This window comes from Spermophilus citellus (assembly GCF_964194105.1).
Source record: "Spermophilus citellus genome assembly, chromosome: 19".
NCBI classification, from domain to species: domain Eukaryota; kingdom Metazoa; phylum Chordata; class Mammalia; order Rodentia; family Sciuridae; genus Spermophilus; species Spermophilus citellus.
In genome coordinates, this window is record NC_138201.1 from 21331539 (window position 1) to 21349116 (window position 17578).

At 57.1% G+C, this 17578-nt stretch overlaps 1 protein-coding gene across 1 annotated transcript; it reads left to right on the forward strand.

Moving 5' to 3' along the window:
- The first annotated feature begins 269 nt into the window (after positions 1-269).
- RUVBL1 (RuvB like AAA ATPase 1) lies at positions 270-17256 on the forward strand. The gene is made up of 11 exons (XM_081276106.1): positions 270-512; positions 1458-1544; positions 4589-4721; positions 6559-6710; positions 9632-9721; positions 10286-10435; positions 10908-10971; positions 12050-12248; positions 14483-14585; positions 16044-16135; positions 16886-17256. The coding sequence occupies exons 1-11, from the start codon at positions 372-374 to the stop codon at positions 17043-17045; spliced, it is 1371 nt and encodes a 456-aa protein (XP_081132232.1). The 5' UTR covers positions 270-371; the 3' UTR covers positions 17046-17256.
- The last annotated feature ends 322 nt before the right edge of the window (positions 17257-17578 follow it).

Consider the following 17578-nt stretch of genomic DNA (forward strand, 5'->3'; position numbering starts at 1 on the left):
ACCCCCCAAAAATGCTACTCGGGGCCACCCACCACCTGGGCTCAGCTCCTGAGCGAGGGAGCAAAACCCAGGGTTCCGTCCTTCTGCGCTCACACCCCTCTAGAGGGAGCCGGAAGCACCTGTTGCCGGGGAAGCCAACGCAGTGACACAGCCGGAAGTGTGTGGGCGGAGCTCTACCGGCAGCTGGCGATGAGCGCATGCCTGAGCCAATGGAGAGCGGCGGCGCTCCGATATCCTCCAATGGGGCGCCGACGGAGGCGGGCTCTTGCGAGCCGCCCTAGTAACGGCCGCATGGTAACCCCGGGGCCGCCGGGGGCGCGGGGTAGCGGCGGCTCGTGGCTCGGCGGCGGGTTGGGCTCGCGGGCGGCACCATGAAGATCGAGGAGGTGAAGAGCACCACGAAGACGCAGCGCATCGCCTCGCACAGCCACGTGAAGGGGCTGGGGCTCGACGAGAGCGGCCTGGCCAAGCAGGCGGCCTCGGGGCTCGTGGGCCAGGAGAACGCGCGGGAGGTGCGGCCCGGGGCGCGGGGACCGGGCGGGGGGACCGTCCCGGGGGCTGGTCCCCGACTCCCCGATCGTCAGTGTCACCTTGGTGCCCGGGGTTGCCCGCGGAGCCACATCGCGGCCCTTTTTTTCTTGATTCCCAGACATGGTCAGGCTGAGCTGTTGAGGCTGGCCTCCACTTGCAGTCCTCCTGCCTCAGCCTCCAGGTGCCCTGGGGTGACAGGCCGGCGCCACCGCGTCCCGACCAAGCATCCTTTTTCCCATCAGGTCGACTTTGGTTCAGTGACAATGGTACCAAGTCCCTGGAATCCCGTTATTTATTATTACTATTATTATTATTTTTGCACAAGAAAAGAATTGAGACGGGAGAGGTCACCCCGCCCATCCATTGGCCACCCAGTTTAGTAATGGTGGCCGGGGGTTTGCACTCCACCTCCTCTAAGCTGCTGGACCCTAGAGTCATGGCCTGTGGTCTCCCTGGAGGCTGAGCAGCTACAGAAACCTGCAATTTATATGAGGTTGTGACTGTCGCCTTGGAGCCTCCTATTAACAGAAAGGGTCTCTGTCTCTTTTTTTGGGGGGTGTGGGGGGTGCCAGGGATTAAACTCGGGGGCCCTGAACCCCTGAGCCCGTCCCCAGCCCTATTTTGTATTTGATTTAGAGACAGGGTCTCCCTGAGTTGCTGAGGGCCTCGCTAAGTTGCTGAGGCTGACCTCCAACTGGTGATCCTCCTGCCTCGGCCTCCCGAGCCGCTGGGATCACAGGTGTGGGCCACTGTGCCCGGCAGACTTTTCTCTCTTGCCTCCACTGTTGGGGCATCCAGTGCCTGGAGGGTGCTGGTGCCCAGGATTGGTTGGACGAGTCTATGAATCAATCGTGTGGATCAGAGACTGCGTTGTTTTTCCCGCTGACACACAGTAATAGTGAGCATCTCTTCTCTCTGTGCTGCAGGCATGTGGCGTCATCGTGGAGTTAATCAAAAGCAAGAAGATGGCGGGAAGAGCCGTGCTGTTGGCGGGACCTCCGGGAACTGGCAAGGTACCCGTGTTCTCTCTTATTTCCGCTGCCCAAGAGGACAACCTCCTGTCGAAGTCCAAATGGAATTCCCGTCTGAACTAGTCTTTGTTTAGCGACATGGGTCCTATGTGTGTTTCAAGGAGGAGTCTGATCTCAAACTCAGGCTTCTAGAATTAAAATCATCCTGGCCAGAGGGACAGGGGTCTGGTTGCTAGGATTGTCCTTTAACTCTTTCAAGTGTCATTTGCTTTTCGAAATGCATCTTTTTTCTTTTTTTTTTTTTTTGTACCTGTGATTGAACTTGGGGGCACTGAGCCACATCCCTTTTTTTTTGTATTTGATTTAGAGACAGGGTCTCACTAAAGTTGCTGAGGGCCTTGCTAAGTGGCTGAGGCTGGCCTCCACCTTGCGATCCTCCTGCCTCAGCCTCCTGAGTGGCTGGGATTATAGGCGTGCACCAGCGTCCCCAGATGGAAATGCATTTCTGTTGGTCCAGGGCCTTGTAAAGATCTGTGACGGGCTGTGGCTGTGACTCAGTGGTAGAGCGCTTGCGCTGAATGTGGGAGGCCCTGGGTTTGATCCTCAGCACCACGTAAAAAATTAAAATAAAGATGTTGTGTCCATCTACAATTAAAAAACTATTTAAAAATCTCCTGTGGCATCTGATTTGAGAGGGGGAATGAGTCAGCCTGCATTTTCCTAATGCTAACTGTGCCCACCACTATTTTGGCTATGCGTGTGATTGAAAAATATTAGAAATGTGGTTTTGATCTTAAAAGAGGCGTCTAGTCTTTTCCAGGCAGTGAAACAGGAAGTCTCCTGATGCCACAAAATGTCTCAGTCGAGGTCTGAGCTTCTAACTGCTGACTGATTTTAGATGCTGGAATTGGACAGAGGGTTTGATGATTCCCCTTCAGAGTCGGGCTTTCCAGGGGGACAGGAGCCTTCTAGGAACGACACGTGGAGTAGCTTGTTGGGATCTGCAAGGGGGTGGCCAGATCCTCAGGCTTCCCAGAGCTCCTGGTCTGGGCATGGCTTGTTCTCTGGAAGGGCCTCTTGGCCCAGGAGAGTCGGGGCCTGTGCTCTTGTATGTAAAGAAGTGGCTCTTACCAGGGGCGGTGGCCCACGCCTGTCATCTCAGTGACTCTGGAGGCTGAGACAGGAGGATCACATGGTGGAGGCCAGCCTCAGCAGTTTCGCCAGGCTCTAAGCCACTTAATGTGACCCTGTTCAAAAATAAAAAATATAAAGGTCTGGGCTGCGGCTTGGTGGGGATTGACTTATCAGCTGGGAGGCCTGGGGCAGGCTCCTGACCTTTCAGAAGCAGAAATAGAATCCGTTGTGAACTGAAGGTTTGAATTCTAATTTTGAAGTTGTGCATATGGAGTTGCCGGGGGGTGTGTTGTGTGGTGTCTGATGGTGGATGAAGAAGTCCTGGGTCTGGGGGAAGTTTTTTGAGGCTGGAATGCCGTATGGTGTGCACTTACAGGAACATTAACTCGTCCAAGTCGTTTTCATTTTTTTGGGGGGGGTTACCAAGAATTGAACCCCAAGAATTGAACCCAGGGGCTCTCGACCCCTGAGCCCCGTCCCCAGCCCTGTTTTCTATGTTATTCAGAGACAGGGTCTCGCTGAGTTGCTCAGGGCCTCGCTCAGTGGCTGAGGCTGGCCTCCACCTTGCGATCCTCCTGCCTCAGCCTCCAGACCTGCTGGGATGACAGGGGTGCACCCCCACACCCAGCTCTCAGTTTCTTTACCCATAAAATTTGGAAAGATCAGTGAGATCATAGGAAAGGGTAGGTCTATGTGCCTTTCTTCAGTGACTGTTTTTGATATTTTTACATATATATAATAATTTTTAGTTGTAGTTGGACACAAAACCTTTGTTTTATTTATTTGTTACTGTGCGGTGCTGAGGATCAGACCCAGGGCCCCGCACATGCCAGGCAACTGCTCTACCACTGAACCCCAGCCCAGCCCCTTCCATCAGCTTTTAATTGGAGACATGAAGCCATTCTTAACCCAGTATTCATCCTATTTAGATGGAAATGTAATGGTCACCCCTTCTCTATTAGGTGGAGGGAGTTGGGGATGCTGTTCAGTGGGACGTGGTCACCGTTTTTGACACTGGAAACTGAGAGCTGGGAGTTGGGGGTTGTGAAAGAACAGGGAAGAGACATTCTGGGTAGAAGGTGGGCATGAACACCAGGTTCCATGGCTCACACCTGCAAACCAGCAACTCGGGAGGCTGAGGCAGGAGGATCGCAAGGTGGAGGCCAGCCTCAGCCACTTAGTGAGGCCCTCAGCTCTCAGGCGGCTCCCCGTGGCCCACACACCTGGGGTCTGACCTCACTCTTGGTCTCGATGAGGAGGATCGCAAGTTGGAGGCCAGCCTCAGCCATTCATCGAGGCCCTAAGTAACTGAGTGAGACCCTGTCTCTAAATAAATGCAAAATGGGGCTGGGGACAGGAGGGAGGGTGGAATGGCACTCAGAGGCCGTGGCTTGTCCCAGTCCTGGGCCCACTTGAGAGCATGTGTGTTCCATAACTTGGCATTTGACGAGGCGCCTGTGACATTGGTTCTCTTTAGCGTGTGCCAACCAGAGTTAGGTCACCGGGCATCAATTTGTAGTTGACCACAGGGTAAGGTCAGGGGGGCTTGTGCTGACCGACCCATGGCTTCCAGATTCGGCCTCACGAATCATCCAGTATTTGCCACCCTTTTAACATGAATTGAAGGTTACGGAATGAACCCTTCCTGATTTATTAATATTATTTTTTTTTTGGTCCCAGGGATGGAACTCAGGGGTGCTTAACCCCTGAGCCCCGTCCCCAGCCCTTTTTCTATTTTATTTAGAGACAGGGTCTCGCTGAGTGGCTCAGGGCCTCGCTAAGTGGCTGAGGCTGGCCTCTACCTGGCGATCCTCCTGCCTCAGCCTCCCGAGTCTCAGGGATCTCCAGCATGCAACACCATGTTCAGACTCTTGAATAAAATTTTTTATAGATGGGTTTGGATTATGTTTTCAGGACTGTAAAATGAAAGCCTTTCTTTTCTTCCTCTGTAGACAGCTCTGGCCCTGGCGATTGCTCAGGAGCTGGGGAGTAAGGTGCCTTTCTGCCCCATGGTGGGGAGCGAAGTCTACTCCACGGAGATCAAGAAGACGGAGGTGCTGATGGAGAACTTCCGCAGGGCCATCGGTGAGTGTCACGTCGGAGTGAGACATGGCTGTGGCTTCTCTGGTGCTTTGGATCCTTTTGTCTTGAAAATGCTTCTGTGATGAGCTGATTGTTCTGCTGGGTTCTTTTGGTGCCGTTGACAAGACAGGAAAGAGCAGCCCAGGCATCCCAGTGTCTCGGGAGGCCGAGGCAGGAGGATCGCAAGGTGGAGGCCAGCCTCAGCCACTTAGTGAGGCCCTGAGCCGCTCAGCGAGACCCTGTCTCTAAATAAAATAGAAAAAGGGCTGGGGACGGGGCTCAGGGGTGAAGCGCCCCTGAATTGAATCCCTGGTACCAAAAAGAACCCCAAAAAAATGTGACCAATAAGATATCACAATCTTTCAAATACCTGAATATCAATATTTTCTACAACTTAAATTTAAAAAAAAGACATTTTGGGGGCTGGGGCAGGGACTCAGTGGTAGTAGCATGTGCCGGGTCCTGGGTCTGATCCTCAGCACCACATAATAGTAAATAAATAAAACAAAGGTGCTGTGTCCATCTACGACTAAAAAAAAAAAAAATCAAAATCAAAATCATTTCTGTGAGACAAAAACCTGATAAATCTGGGCTGGGGATGTGGCTCAAGCGGTAGCGCGCTCACCTGGCATGCGTGCGGCCCGGGTTCGATCCTCAGCACCACATACCAACAAAGATGTTGTGTCCGCCGAGAACTAGAAAATAAATATTAAAAATTCTCTCATTGTCTCTCCTCTCTCTCTCTCTCTCTCTCTCTCTCTCTCTTTAAAAAAACAAAACAAAAAAAACCTGATAAATGTGGTCTGCACACAGTTGCTTGTGTTTCAATGAAAATGCTTCAAAATTTGAAGAAAGTGGAGGTCACCAGGCTCCTTGGTTGGGAGTGGCCCCTGGGGTGGGGTGCGGTGGGGGACACAGCAGGGGCTTTTGATGGCAGCAGGTGAAGAGAAACCTCCAGATCCTGCCACAGAAGGAAAGGGCAGCTGGGACGCCCCTCAGACAGGAGCCTGCTGTCCCCGCACCTTTGAATTCCTGCGAGGCTGGGGGGGGCGGTCATCTGTCCCCGTCTGGGCCGCTTCCTTGACGTGATGAAGGTGCCTGTCAGGGACTCAGAAACCCGAGCCAGCAGATGAAACCCGTGTCATTTGTGCTGTCGTGGCCAGAGATAGCGCCCGCGGCCCCTCTCCTGGCCAACAGCCGGCCCATTGTCCCCCGGGCCTTCCCCTGTCCGCTTGTCACCACCGAGAAACTTCTAAACAAATAGGAGCGGCTGAGAGACGTGGGGCTCTGTTCCCCTCCTGGAGGAATTCCATGTCACTGTCCCCTGACGGTGAGTCGGGGCCGGCATTCCATTTGCAGGAATTTTCTCCCTGCAGAATAGAAAAGGTTCTGTTAAAAAATCAAAGTCGACTTAAGAGCCCAGAATCTTCCAAGCTTGACAAGAGTTTCCTGATCACCTTCCTGTTGTTTGAGAAATTTCTTTATTTTTTTGTACCAAGGATTGAACCCAGGGGCCCTCGACCCCTGAGCCCCGTCCCCAGCCCCTTTTAAGATTTTATTGAGACACAGGGCCTCACTCAGTGGCTGAGGCTGGCCTCCACCTGGCGATCCTCCTGCCTCGGCCTCCGGAGCTGGGATGACAGGCATGGGCCTCTGCTCCCCGTAGCGTAGCCCTGTACCCAGGATGGTGTCTCCGGGTTGTCCTGTAAGGTGACTTGTCACTTCTTGTGCTGTGGCAGTTTTGAGGAACCAAGGTTGTGGGTGGGGAGGGGACGGATGTGGAGAGAAGGATGGTCCCGCTTCGCTTCTCACCGTGGCCCTGTCTGCTGTCCCCTCCCAGGGCTGCGGATAAAGGAGACCAAGGAGGTGTACGAGGGGGAGGTGACCGAGCTGACGCCGTGTGAGACCGAGAACCCGATGGGCGGCTACGGCAAGACCATCAGCCACGTGATCATAGGGCTCAAGACGGCCAAGGGCACCAAGCAGCTCAAGGTGAGTCCCCCTGAGCCCTGTCCTCAGCACTGTGGCACCGGGCAGGTGATGTGACCTCTGTGTCCCCCTTTCCTTGGCCCTGCACTGTTGGTGCCACATGGGACACTCGGGTTAACACCGTGTGGCATACAGGGACACTGGGTAGAGGGCTTGCACGGAGGTCCCTTCATGAAGATAGCTCTTCCTTTTCTCGTTCCTCCTGGGAGTCGTGCGGTTAAGTCCAGAAATTGCTTCTGCCATCTCGTCCCCCACATGATGACCATTGGCCAGCGGGGCATGGTGGCCCAGGCCTGTCCTCCCAGGGGCTCAGGAGGCTGAGGCAGGAGGATCGCAAGGTGGAGGCCAGCCTCAGCCACTTGGCCAGGCCCTGAGCAATTCAGGAAGACCCTGTGTCTAAATAAAATCTAAAAAGGGCTGGAGATGGGCTCAGGGCTAAGTCACCCCTGGGTTCAATTCCCAGGACTGTCCCCCACCTCCCCAAAAAAGTCAAAGTGCAGAATTTTGTTTTCTTTTTTCTTTTTCATCATGTTTTTATTCGTGCACTGTTGTCATTAGTGAGTCACACTAGCTCTGCACCTGTCCCCTGCTGTGTGGCCAGGTCCCCTGCCGCAGGCCTGGGGAGGTACTTCCCCTGTGGCTCCTCACAGCTGGGTGCCCCCGGGGTGCGCATGCGCCGCCTCAGGCTCATAAAGAGGCTCAACAGTCGTCCTGCGCCACACGCTGGCTGAGGGGCACGGTGACTGTGTGTCCCCTGGGAGTCACCTGAGCTCTCTGGGACTCAGATCCTCATCTCTGAACCACACTCCATCCACCCTAGAGTCTCTGCACCTTTTCTCTGTTCTCTAATTTCCTGGTGGTTTGATTCTCTAAGGTTGTCTCTTGGTCACTGCTTTATGGAGATCATAAAAATGTCACTTCTTCCAAGGGCCATTTTTCTTTTTCTTAACGGGGCCTCCATCTCAGGAGCTGGGCTCCGCCAACCTCTCTCTCTCTCTTTAATACGTTGCCTCATCCTGTCCGTCCTGTGTCAATGAGTTTCTGAGGAGGTGGCCCCTTCTCAGGAACGACATCTCGAGCCAGTTCATCTGGAAAATCAACCGTAGGAAGCGCCTGAGACGGAAAGAGAAAAATTGTCCTCCTCCACGCAGGACAGAGGACGTAGGAACACAGTGGGAATTTGAGTCATCCATCGGTCTGCTTCCTACAGCTTCTCCAAGAAAAGAGCACAACAGAGAAGGGGAACAATTTCTTCCAAATAAATATCTCTGAGCTGAGGGCGGTGGCCCACATCTCTGATCCCAGCAGCTCCGGAGGCTGAGGCAGGAGGATCGCAAGGTGGAGGCCAGCCTCAGCCACTTGGCAAGGCCCTGAGCAACTCAGCGAGACCCTGTCTCTCAATAAAATAGAAAAAGGGCTGGGGACGGGGCTCAGGGGTTAAGCGCCCCTGGGTTCAATCCCTGGTCCCTCCACATGTTTTCCCACAGGTGTGACATGTTGGGACAGAGGACCTCAGGCACGTTGTGCAGTTTTCGAGTGTCCTAGTTTGAAGGAGGCTTACAAATCTTGGCCTGGGGACTCCCCAGCCCTGGTCCTGTGTGTGTGGCCCACGGGGTTTTTATGCGTGACCCAGTTTGCACCCCCCCATCTTAATTCTAGCACATGAGGGACCTCATTCCCACGAATGGCCACCTGCTGACCCTCCTTCTGGCCTTTGGCCACCACACATCGACTTTGTTTCTGGATTGGCCTTTTGGGGGCCACCCCCCGCTGACGGGGCCTGGCAGGGAGCCTTACTCCGCGTCATGTCCCCCGCCATCCCCCTTTGACTCTGGACTCTGTCTGGGACAGAGCTCAGGTGTGTGTCCCCAGGGTGGCCCTCTGTAGCAGCTGCCCCAGAAGCTCAACCTCGGGACCTGTCCGGCAGCTGGGTCCCTGCAGAGGCTGCTGTCCCTGCCCAGTGCACACCTCGTGAGGGAGAGCCAGGCCCCGGGGATTGGAGGCCGCTGGGATCCTCTTTTTTGTGGTCCCGGGGCTCGAACCCAGGGCCCTGGCCATAGTGAACCAGCACCCTGCCCCTGAGCTGCCCCAGCCCCAGGGCCTAGCTGCATGGTCGAGACTGGCCTCCACCTTGGTGACCCTCCGTCCTCAGCCTCCGACCCAGACAGTGTGGGGGGATTCCAGCTTATGTTCCCCTCTGAGCTGGAGGCCTCTGTGGGGGCTTCTGGGCGCTGTCACCTAGAGGAGGAGCCCGAGGCCCAGAGCCGGGATCACGGGCCACGTCAAATGCAGCCTCAGGTGGCGAGGCAGGAAGCTCTGGGGCCCCCAGCCCAAGGAGTGGAGCTGCGGTGGCGATCCTGGGGGTACCGTGGGGTGGCCCTGGACAGGTCCCCTCTGAGGACAGCCGGGTCCCTGTGAGAATGCTCCTCCCCCTTTGCAATCCCTGAAGTCAAGGCCAAGAGGAGCAGTGGTGACCGTCTCTTGTCCCCTGCAGGCAGACACGGTCACCCTCAGGTTCTCCTCCTGGTGGGCAGAGCCCCCAGTCCAGGCTGTGGTACCCTGTCACATACCCTCACACCCACCGCTCCTAGGGTCGCTGGCCACCTGGGGTGTCTGTCTGTCTGTCTGTTTAGTCCTGTGAATTGAACTCGGGAGGGCTGAAGCCGAGAGCCAGGTGCCTGCTCTTTTTATTCTGCTTTGTATCGTTTTGAAAGAACTCTCCCCTCGCTGAGTGGCTGAGGCTGGCCTCCACCTTGCGATCCTCCTGCCTCAGCCTCCTGACTCCCTGGGATGACAGGTGTGCGCCACTGCGCCTGGCCCCTCAGGTCTCTTAGGGCAAGGTGCCTTCCCTTGGGGTCAGAAGGAACGGGAACATGTGTGACAGTCCCCTGAGTCCCCCTTTGTCTGGTTGGCTTTGGTTTTAGCTGGACCCCAGCATTTTTGAAAGTCTCCAGAAGGAGCGAGTGGAGGCCGGGGACGTCATCTACATCGAGGCCAACAGCGGGGCCGTGAAGGTACGTCTGCTCCCCGGGGACAGCGCCGCGCCTGAGGGTCTGCCAGGGGGGCCTGGGGGACCAGGGTGTCACTTTCCTCAGTGTGCATGGGTGGGGGGCCAGCAGCTGTCCCTTGGCCTAAGTCAGCTTGGCTTCTCTGATTCCTGTCCTGGTGACCTCAGCAGGCAGCGTGTTAAGACCCAGACCCTGTGGGGGACAGGGACCAGGCAGCCTTCCTCCCTTCCTTTATGTCCCTGGTGTCCCTCCCCGAGTCCTGAGCCTGGGGACCGCCAGGCGGCTCCTCCTCTATCTGATGCTGTGTCCCCGTTAATGGATGAGCCTCAGGCCTCGAGTCACCCATAAATCACCACCTGGAGGAGCCCGCCCCAGCCCCAGTGAGTCCCCTGGAGGCTCCTTTATCAGGAGTAAAAAGAAAGGGCAGAGAATGTTCTAGAAAGTCTCGGGTGTCGTCTGGGTGGGTCTGGGAGCCCAGCCAGGCGCAGGCGGAGGGCACCTCGGGGGCGTCGGTGGGCAGGGGCCTCTGCCCTGAGCCCGTGTGCTCAGGTGCCCGGGGCCTGTTGGCAGAGGCAGGGCCGCTGCGACACCTACGCCACGGAGTTCGACCTGGAGGCCGAGGAGTACGTGCCCCTGCCCAAGGGCGACGTGCACAAGAAGAAGGAGATCATCCAGGACGTGACGCTGCACGACCTGGACGTGGCCAACGCCAGGCCCCAGGTACGGCCCCGGGAACAAGGGCCTCCCTCCTGGAGGCCACCACGGCTGTTCCCTGTGGGAGGTTGAGCAACGAGCACACAGCAGCTTCCGCCCCTTTGTCCCGGTGCCCAGGCGCTGTCACAGCCCCGTCCCCAGCCCCTTTTTCTATTTTATTGAGAGACAGGGTCTCTCTGAGTGGCTCAGGGCCTCGCTCAGTGGCTGAGGCTGGCCTCCACCTTGCCATCCTCCTGCCTCAGCCTCCCGAATTGCCAGGATTTTCACAGACACGTGCCACTGCGCACAGCTCTGCTTCACTCTTGCGGGTCAGGGGAGACCTCCAGGATCCCTCTGTGCTTAGGAGCCCCTCATCCTTCCCAGGGGAGCTGTGCTGGGCCTGTCCACCTCAGGATTCCAAGTGCAGTGACATCAGGGACCCACAGGACACAGGAGGATGGGCTTTGGTAGCTGCCTTAGAAAGTCCTCTCTCCTACAGGGGGGACAAGACATCCTGTCCATGATGGGTCAGTTGATGAAGCCAAAGAAGACAGAGATCACAGGTAGGACACGTGGCAAGGCCTCCCCAGCCCCTTTTTCTATTTCATTTAGAGACAGGGCCTTGCTCAGTGGCTGAGGCTGGCCTCCACCTGGCGATCCTCCTGCCTCGGCCTCCCAAGCTGCTGGGATGACAGGCCTAGGCTACGGTACCCGCCCGGCTCTTCCCCAATTTTATGTCCTTGTTGGATCCATTACCTCTTTACTCCCTGAAAACATAAGTTAAACATTAATCCACTGTCGCCTTGAGGCCTTGCGGCAGTCTAAGCTCCTCTGTGAGTGGCCAAGAGCAGATTCCATCTCCTAACTCGGTTTTGACAGCCCCGCGTAATGGCTCTGGGCGAGGACAGGCCTCAGATCCTGGTTCTTTGTGAGCAGCTCCATCCCAGTGACAGCAGGCGCTGGTTTGGAAGATGAGGGCTGTGACCTGAGGCGGGCCTGCCGTTCCGCAGGGGCTGATGGTTCTGGGGCCGAGGCTGGACTCCTGCTCCGACCCTCAGAGGTCAGGTTTCCCGGTGCACAGGGTTGTCTCTGCACTTGATTGAAAGTTAATTAACCTGAGCATTGTCACCGCAGGGCCCCCAAAAAGGGCTCGCGCAGCAGAGGAGAATTTGCATATAAAAACGCATCTCCCTGGGGCTCCCAAGTGGATAGCTCCAAGGAAGGTTTTTTGTAGCATTTGGGTGCAATGATGCCTGTTTCTTTAGGGTGGGGGTACAGGGATTGAACCCAGGGGCTCTTAACCCCTGAGCCCCGTCCTCAGCCCTTTTTACATTATATTTAGAGACAGGGTCTCACTGAGTTGCTTAGGGCCTTGCTAAGTGGCTGAGGCTGGCCTCCAATCTGCGATCCTCCTGCCTCAGCCTCCCAGGCTGCTGGGGTGACAGGCCTGCGCCACTGCACCTGGCCTGATTCCTATTTTCAAATGATGATACCAAAACTGGGATGGGTCAGTACCCAGGCAGGGTCAGAGCCAGGAGGAGCAGCAGGCTGCAGGGTTGGGTTGGAGGGAATCGAGGTGGGGGGAAGAGAGGGGTGACATGTCCCCCGCCGGCTGTCACCTTCCCCGTCTCCGTCTCCTAGACAAACTCCGAGGCGAGATCAACAAGGTGGTGAACAAGTACATCGACCAGGGCGTGGCCGAGCTGGTCCCTGGCGTGCTGTTCGTGGACGAGGTGCACATGCTGGACATCGAGTGCTTCACCTACCTGCACCGAGCTCTGGAATCTTCCATCGCTCCCATCGTGATTTTTGCCTCCAACCGAGGCAACTGTGTTATCAGGTAGGTGCTGTGCCAACCCACCACGTCACAAGTCAGGATGGGAGCGCACGTTGACCCTGACAGGAGACAGCAGGGGAACTGAAGGCCACAGCTGCCCTGTCCCTGATGGGCAGGGTTTCCACGGGTCTCTGAGGCCCTAGGAGGCAGGGCCACTCTGGTGACCTGAGCCCGCTTCATCATCTCACTCAGCCTGATGGTCTCCAGCTCTGTCCATTGACCTGCAAATGCCATCATTTCATCCTTCTTTAAGGCTGCGTAATATTCCCCTGTGTATATGGGCCCCAGTTTCTTTATCCGTCCATCTGCTGAGGGGCACCTAGGCTGGCTCCACAGCTCGGCTACTGTGAGTTGACCTCTGTGCACATTGGGAAGGACGCAGGTCTCTCCAGTCACAAAACCAGTAAGGACAGTCGTGCCTTTGTCCCAAGCCTTCCCTGGGCCCCTGCGCTAGGGGCCTCCCCGCCAGCAGCCGAGGGCCGTGGGGACGAGCCCTGAGAATGCATGCTGGGGTGGGAGTTAGAAAAGGATCCCGTGGTCCAAGTGTCTCAGGACGGCTAGAGCCGGAAGTGCCCCCCCATGGGCCCAGACTGGCTGCTGGGAATTTGGTGGCTCTCCGTGGAGAAGCCCCGTCTCAGGAGCTAGAGGGCCACAGCACCAGGCCACCCATGGGTCCCTGCCACCAGTGGCTGTTCCCCTGCCCTTGGGATCTGAGCGAGTGACCCCGGCTCCTGGGCCTGGGTCACTCGCTCAGTTGTGTGGTCTGGTCCCCAAGTCCCCTGACACCAGCTGGACAGGATCAGCTCAGACGTGCCTCCTGCAGCCTGGTGTCAGCCCAGCCGGCTGCTGGGGGAGCGCAGGGCACCCTGGGTGGCGTTGGGGGCCGGAGGCCCTGCAGCCACCACCTGATACTGCGGGAGTCCCCTGGCTGGGTCCCCTCACTGGGTCCCGCCTGGCTGGCCGAGGGCTCCACATGGGTACATGGCGCCCCCTGCTGGGGAGCCCTGCTCACAGCCCCCCAGGGTCCTGCTGAGCTGCTTATTTAGCACCTTGCTTTTGCTGAGGCTGGCCTCCAGCTACGATCCTCCTGCCTCAGCCTCCCAAGTCGCTGGGAGGCACTTGAACTTCTGGTGGCTGAGGAGCGCCCACCGCGTGGCACATTCACCAGCTCATGGATCTGTGCACTCGTCACCCGGAGCCCGTCGGGGGGTTTGGCTGTGGGAGTGGTGCCACCGCAGATGTGTGGGGACTGCCGTCTCTTTTGGGTCTGTGTGGAGGGGGAGCTGCTGGTCACACGGCACCTCTGACCTTCCAAGGACCAGCTAGAGGACGGCTTTAGTGCCACACTCCTTCCGGGAACGTCTGAGGGTCTTGGTTTTTCCACGTGCCACTCGACGTCTGTTACTGTCCCACTGGAGAAGTCCTGGTGGGTGTGCGGTGGCCTCTCACTTGATTTGCATTTCCCGAGGACCAGTGACACTGTGCTTTTTGTGTCTTATTGGCTATTTGTATATCTTTGTAAAAATATCTTGCCCCCTTTTTATTCATGTTATCTTTTTATTGTCGAATTGTAAGAGCTCTTTATATATTGTGGATACTAGACATTGATCATGTGTGTGATTTGTATTTTTTATTTATCCTCAGGGTAGTCTTTTCAGTGTTTGAACAGGGTCTTTGACATAAACGAGTTTTGAATTTTGATTTAAAGCCCCAGTTGATTGTGCTGAGGGTGTCGGTGGCTCCGTGGTGGAGTGCTTGCCCAGTGTGCCCAAGGCCCTGGGCTCCAGCCCCAGCATCACATACACATACAAAAAAACAGAATTGCAGTTTATCTGCTTTTTCTTTTGTATTTTTGGCCTCGTATTTAAGAAATCATTGTCCAGCCCAGAGCAGTGGCGCACACCTGTAATTCCAGCGGCTCAGGAGGCTGAGGCAGGAGGATCACGAGTTGGAGGCCAGCCTCAGTGCGGCCCCAAGCAACTCGGCGAGACCCTGTCTCTAAACAAAAATTTAAAAAGACTGGGGACGGGGCTCCGTGGTGGAGCTGCCCAGCACCAAACAAAATCAGCAAAAAGGAGGTTCCCTGGGGCCACCTGAGGGTCAGCGTGTCACCTGTCCCTGGCTCGGCTTCCCTTGGGTCACCACCTGGCTCTCTGTGGCTGTCAGTGTCCCCTTCCCAGTTCGCAGTGTCCAGCGTCTTGTCTCACACAAGACGGGACTCCGCTTGGCCTTCACAGGGGCACCGAGGACGTCACCTCTCCCCACGGGATTCCCCTGGACCTCCTGGACCGGGTCATGATCATCCGCACCATGCTCTACTCGCCGCAGGAGATGAAGCAGGTGCCCGTCGCTGTCCCCTCCCGCCTTCCCTGCGGGCCCCCGACCACCCTGGGCAGCTCCTGTGACCCAGAGGCTCTGTCCCCTCGTCTGCAGGGTGGGTGGGTTACGGGGACATTGTCCAGTGTCCCAGAGCCTCTGTTCCCCTGGTCTTGCCTGTTCTCACCTTTAACCCCCTTTGGCCAAGTTTCAGGGACAGAAGGGACCCAACCAGGGCCCTCAACCCTGAGCCCCGTCCCCAGCTCTTTGTGCATTTTATTGAGAGACAGGGTCTCGCTGAGTGGCTCAGGGCCTTGCTGTTGCTGAGGCTGGCCTCCACCTGGCGATCCTCCTGCCTCGGCCTCCCCAGCTGCTGGGATGACAGGCCGGTCACACCCTGAGCCCCGTTGAAGGGCTCTGCTGGGGCACCTTGCAGCAGCGGTGGCCTGCATGGGGGTCGCATCCTGGGGTGCATCCTGGCCTGGTCACCTGGACCCCACCCGGCTGCTCTCACAGGGCCTCTACTGTGTGCAGGCCCCAGCAGGCTCAGCCTCTGTGGGTCCCTGGCTCTGTCCCTCTGGACAGCCGGCGGACAGGCTTGGACACAGCTGTCCCTCTTGTGAAGTCTGCAGGGAAGACTGGTGTCCCTAGTCCCTGGGCTTCCACCCGGGAGTGTGTTTCTGGCTTTAATTGAAGCCTGGGCTCCTGGAGACCTTGTTTACGAAAGCTGCCAGAGTGACAAATCCCCGTGCGTATGGGGCGCCAGGACCCGGTTATCTCGGTCGAGCCACACGCCACCTCATCACCGCCCCTTATCACCCAGCGCCCGCGGGACCCCGCGCACTGAGCCTGGCCTCCCGCCGCGGCCACCCCGCAGCTCCCCAGGACCCTGCGACAGGCGTCACCGCCTGACAGATGACATGGCCCCCTGATGCTGTGCGGGCTGCCGGATCCTGGGGACACTTTCTGATTTATTGGACCCTCGTGTTCCCCTCGCAAATAAAAATGGCTCCTCTCAGTCCCAGGCTGCAGAGGGAGGCTGGAGCCTCGGGGGTTGGGGTGCAGGGACAGAGGGGGACACCAGGCACTCTTTAGTCAGTGAGCAGGACAACGGCCATGCAGGTGTCCCGGGTCCCCTGGAGATTGTGGACAGCCTCCCAGTCCCCAATCCAGCAGCATGAGACGCTGCACAGGGTCATTTTAAAGCACTGGATAAATGGGACATTTGGGCACTGCCACTTATTTATTTGGTATCAGGGATTGACCCCAGGGGCCTTCAACCCCTGAGCCCCGTCTCCAGCCCTTTGTATATAGAGACAGGGTCTCGCTGAGTCACTCGGGGCATTGCTAAGTGGTGGAGGCTGGCCTCTACCTTGCGATCCTCCTGCCTCAGCCTCCTAATGCTGAGATGACATGTGTGGGCCGCTGCTCCTGGGGCCCGGACACTGTTGATTGTGTTTTTTTTTCTTTCTCCTCTGAAAGATCATTAAGATCCGAGCCCAGACGGAGGGGATCAACATCAGTGAGGAGGCGCTCAACCACCTGGGGGAGATCGGCACCAAGACCACTCTGAGGTGAGGCCGTGGCCTCCTGGGCCCAGGTGGAGGCTGTCCAGGGCTCAGGCTGTGATTGCCGAGAGAGGTCCCCCTTGTACTGCAGCTGACACTCTCTCTGTGGGAGGTCACTGACCTCTGGGACAGGAGATGGACAGAGCCAGAGCCTGGGTTCTGTGGGGGCCTCGCCAGCCCAGCCTCTCCCCTGGCCTCTGGCTCCTGTCCAGGTGGGCGAGGACAGTGGGCTCTGCAGACCAGGGACGGTGTCCCCGACAGTCCGCAAGGCCCTGTGACCAGTTTCCTCAACTTCCGCGTGTTCCTGGGGTCTGGCTGAGCCCACAGCTGCAGGCCGCCTTGGGTGGGTGGTGACTTTTAAAGACCTTCTTAGCTGGAGACGCACGATGCCTTTATTTTTGATTTGTCTATTTTTATGTGGGGCTGAGGCGCAAACCCAGGGCCTCGCAAGTGCTAGGCAGGTGCCCTGCCCCTGAGCCCCGTCCCCAGCCCTATTCAGTACTTTATTCAGAGACAGGGTCTCGCTGAGCTGCTCAGGGCCTCGCTAAGTGGCTGAGGCTGGCCTCCACCTTGCAATCCTCCTGCCTCAGCCTCCTGAGCCCTTGGGAAGCCACTGTGCCCGGCTTGGGGAGTTTCTAGAGGAGGGTTAAGGTGTGAGGACCAGCTGGTGGCCTCTCTGTTGGGGCTGTGACTGTGATGTTCCCAGTCACGGAAGCTCTGTCCTTTGCTGACCCCTGGCCCGATGGTCCGTGGCAGGTACTCGGTGCAGCTGCTGACCCCAGCCAACCTGCTGGCCAAGATCAACGGGAAGGACAGCATCGAGAAGGAGCACGTGGAGGAGATCAGCGAGCTCTTCTACGACGCCAAGTCCTCGGCCAAGATCCTGGCTGACCAGCAGGACAAGTACATGAAGTGACCCGGATGACTCCACGGGAGACTGCGGCCCCCCGAGGGCAGTGTGCACGGCCTGGGCCCGGCCTGCCCCGCTCACGTGAGGTCTGTGCCGTGGTTAGTTGTGTCTGAAGAGCATTTTGTTGTTGTTGTTGTTGTTGTAAATTATAACTTTTGCGATTGCTTTGGTAGAATCCTCCCTCCCTGCGGTGTTTTGAAATAAAATCTTAAATGTCCCTTGGGTGTCACCTCCCCTCCCCCTCCCTCCTCTGAACTTTTTTTGGTGGGGGGTACCTGGGATTCAACCCTAGGACATTTTTATTGAGAGACAGGGTCTCCCTGAGTTGCTCAGGGCCTTGCTAAGTGGCTGAGGCTGGCCTCCACCTTGCCATCCTCCTGCCTCAGCCTCCCAAGTCTCAAGGATGACAGGTCGTACCTTAATGATCTGTTATTGTGATATTTCTTCCAACATGGCCTGGGCTCGAGGCCAAAGGTGTGGGTTCTGGGCCCTGTCCCCAGGAGGGTGCCTCCGTGTCCCCCACTGCGTGCTGTTGGGAT

What these genes read in the sequence shown, in the direction of transcription:
- RUVBL1 (XM_081276106.1), top strand. Translation starts at nt 372, where the DNA reads ATGAAGATCGAGGAGGTGAAGAGCACCACGAAGACGCAGCGCATCGCC. An exon ending in CGAGGCAACTGTGTTATCAG is followed by an intron (nt 12,249 to 14,482) that starts GTAGGTGCTGTG and finishes TGGCCTTCACAG; the next exon opens with GGGCACCGAGGACGTCACCT. An exon ending in GGCACCAAGACCACTCTGAG is followed by an intron (nt 16,136 to 16,885) that starts GTGAGGCCGTGG and finishes GGTCCGTGGCAG; the next exon opens with GTACTCGGTGCAGCTGCTGA.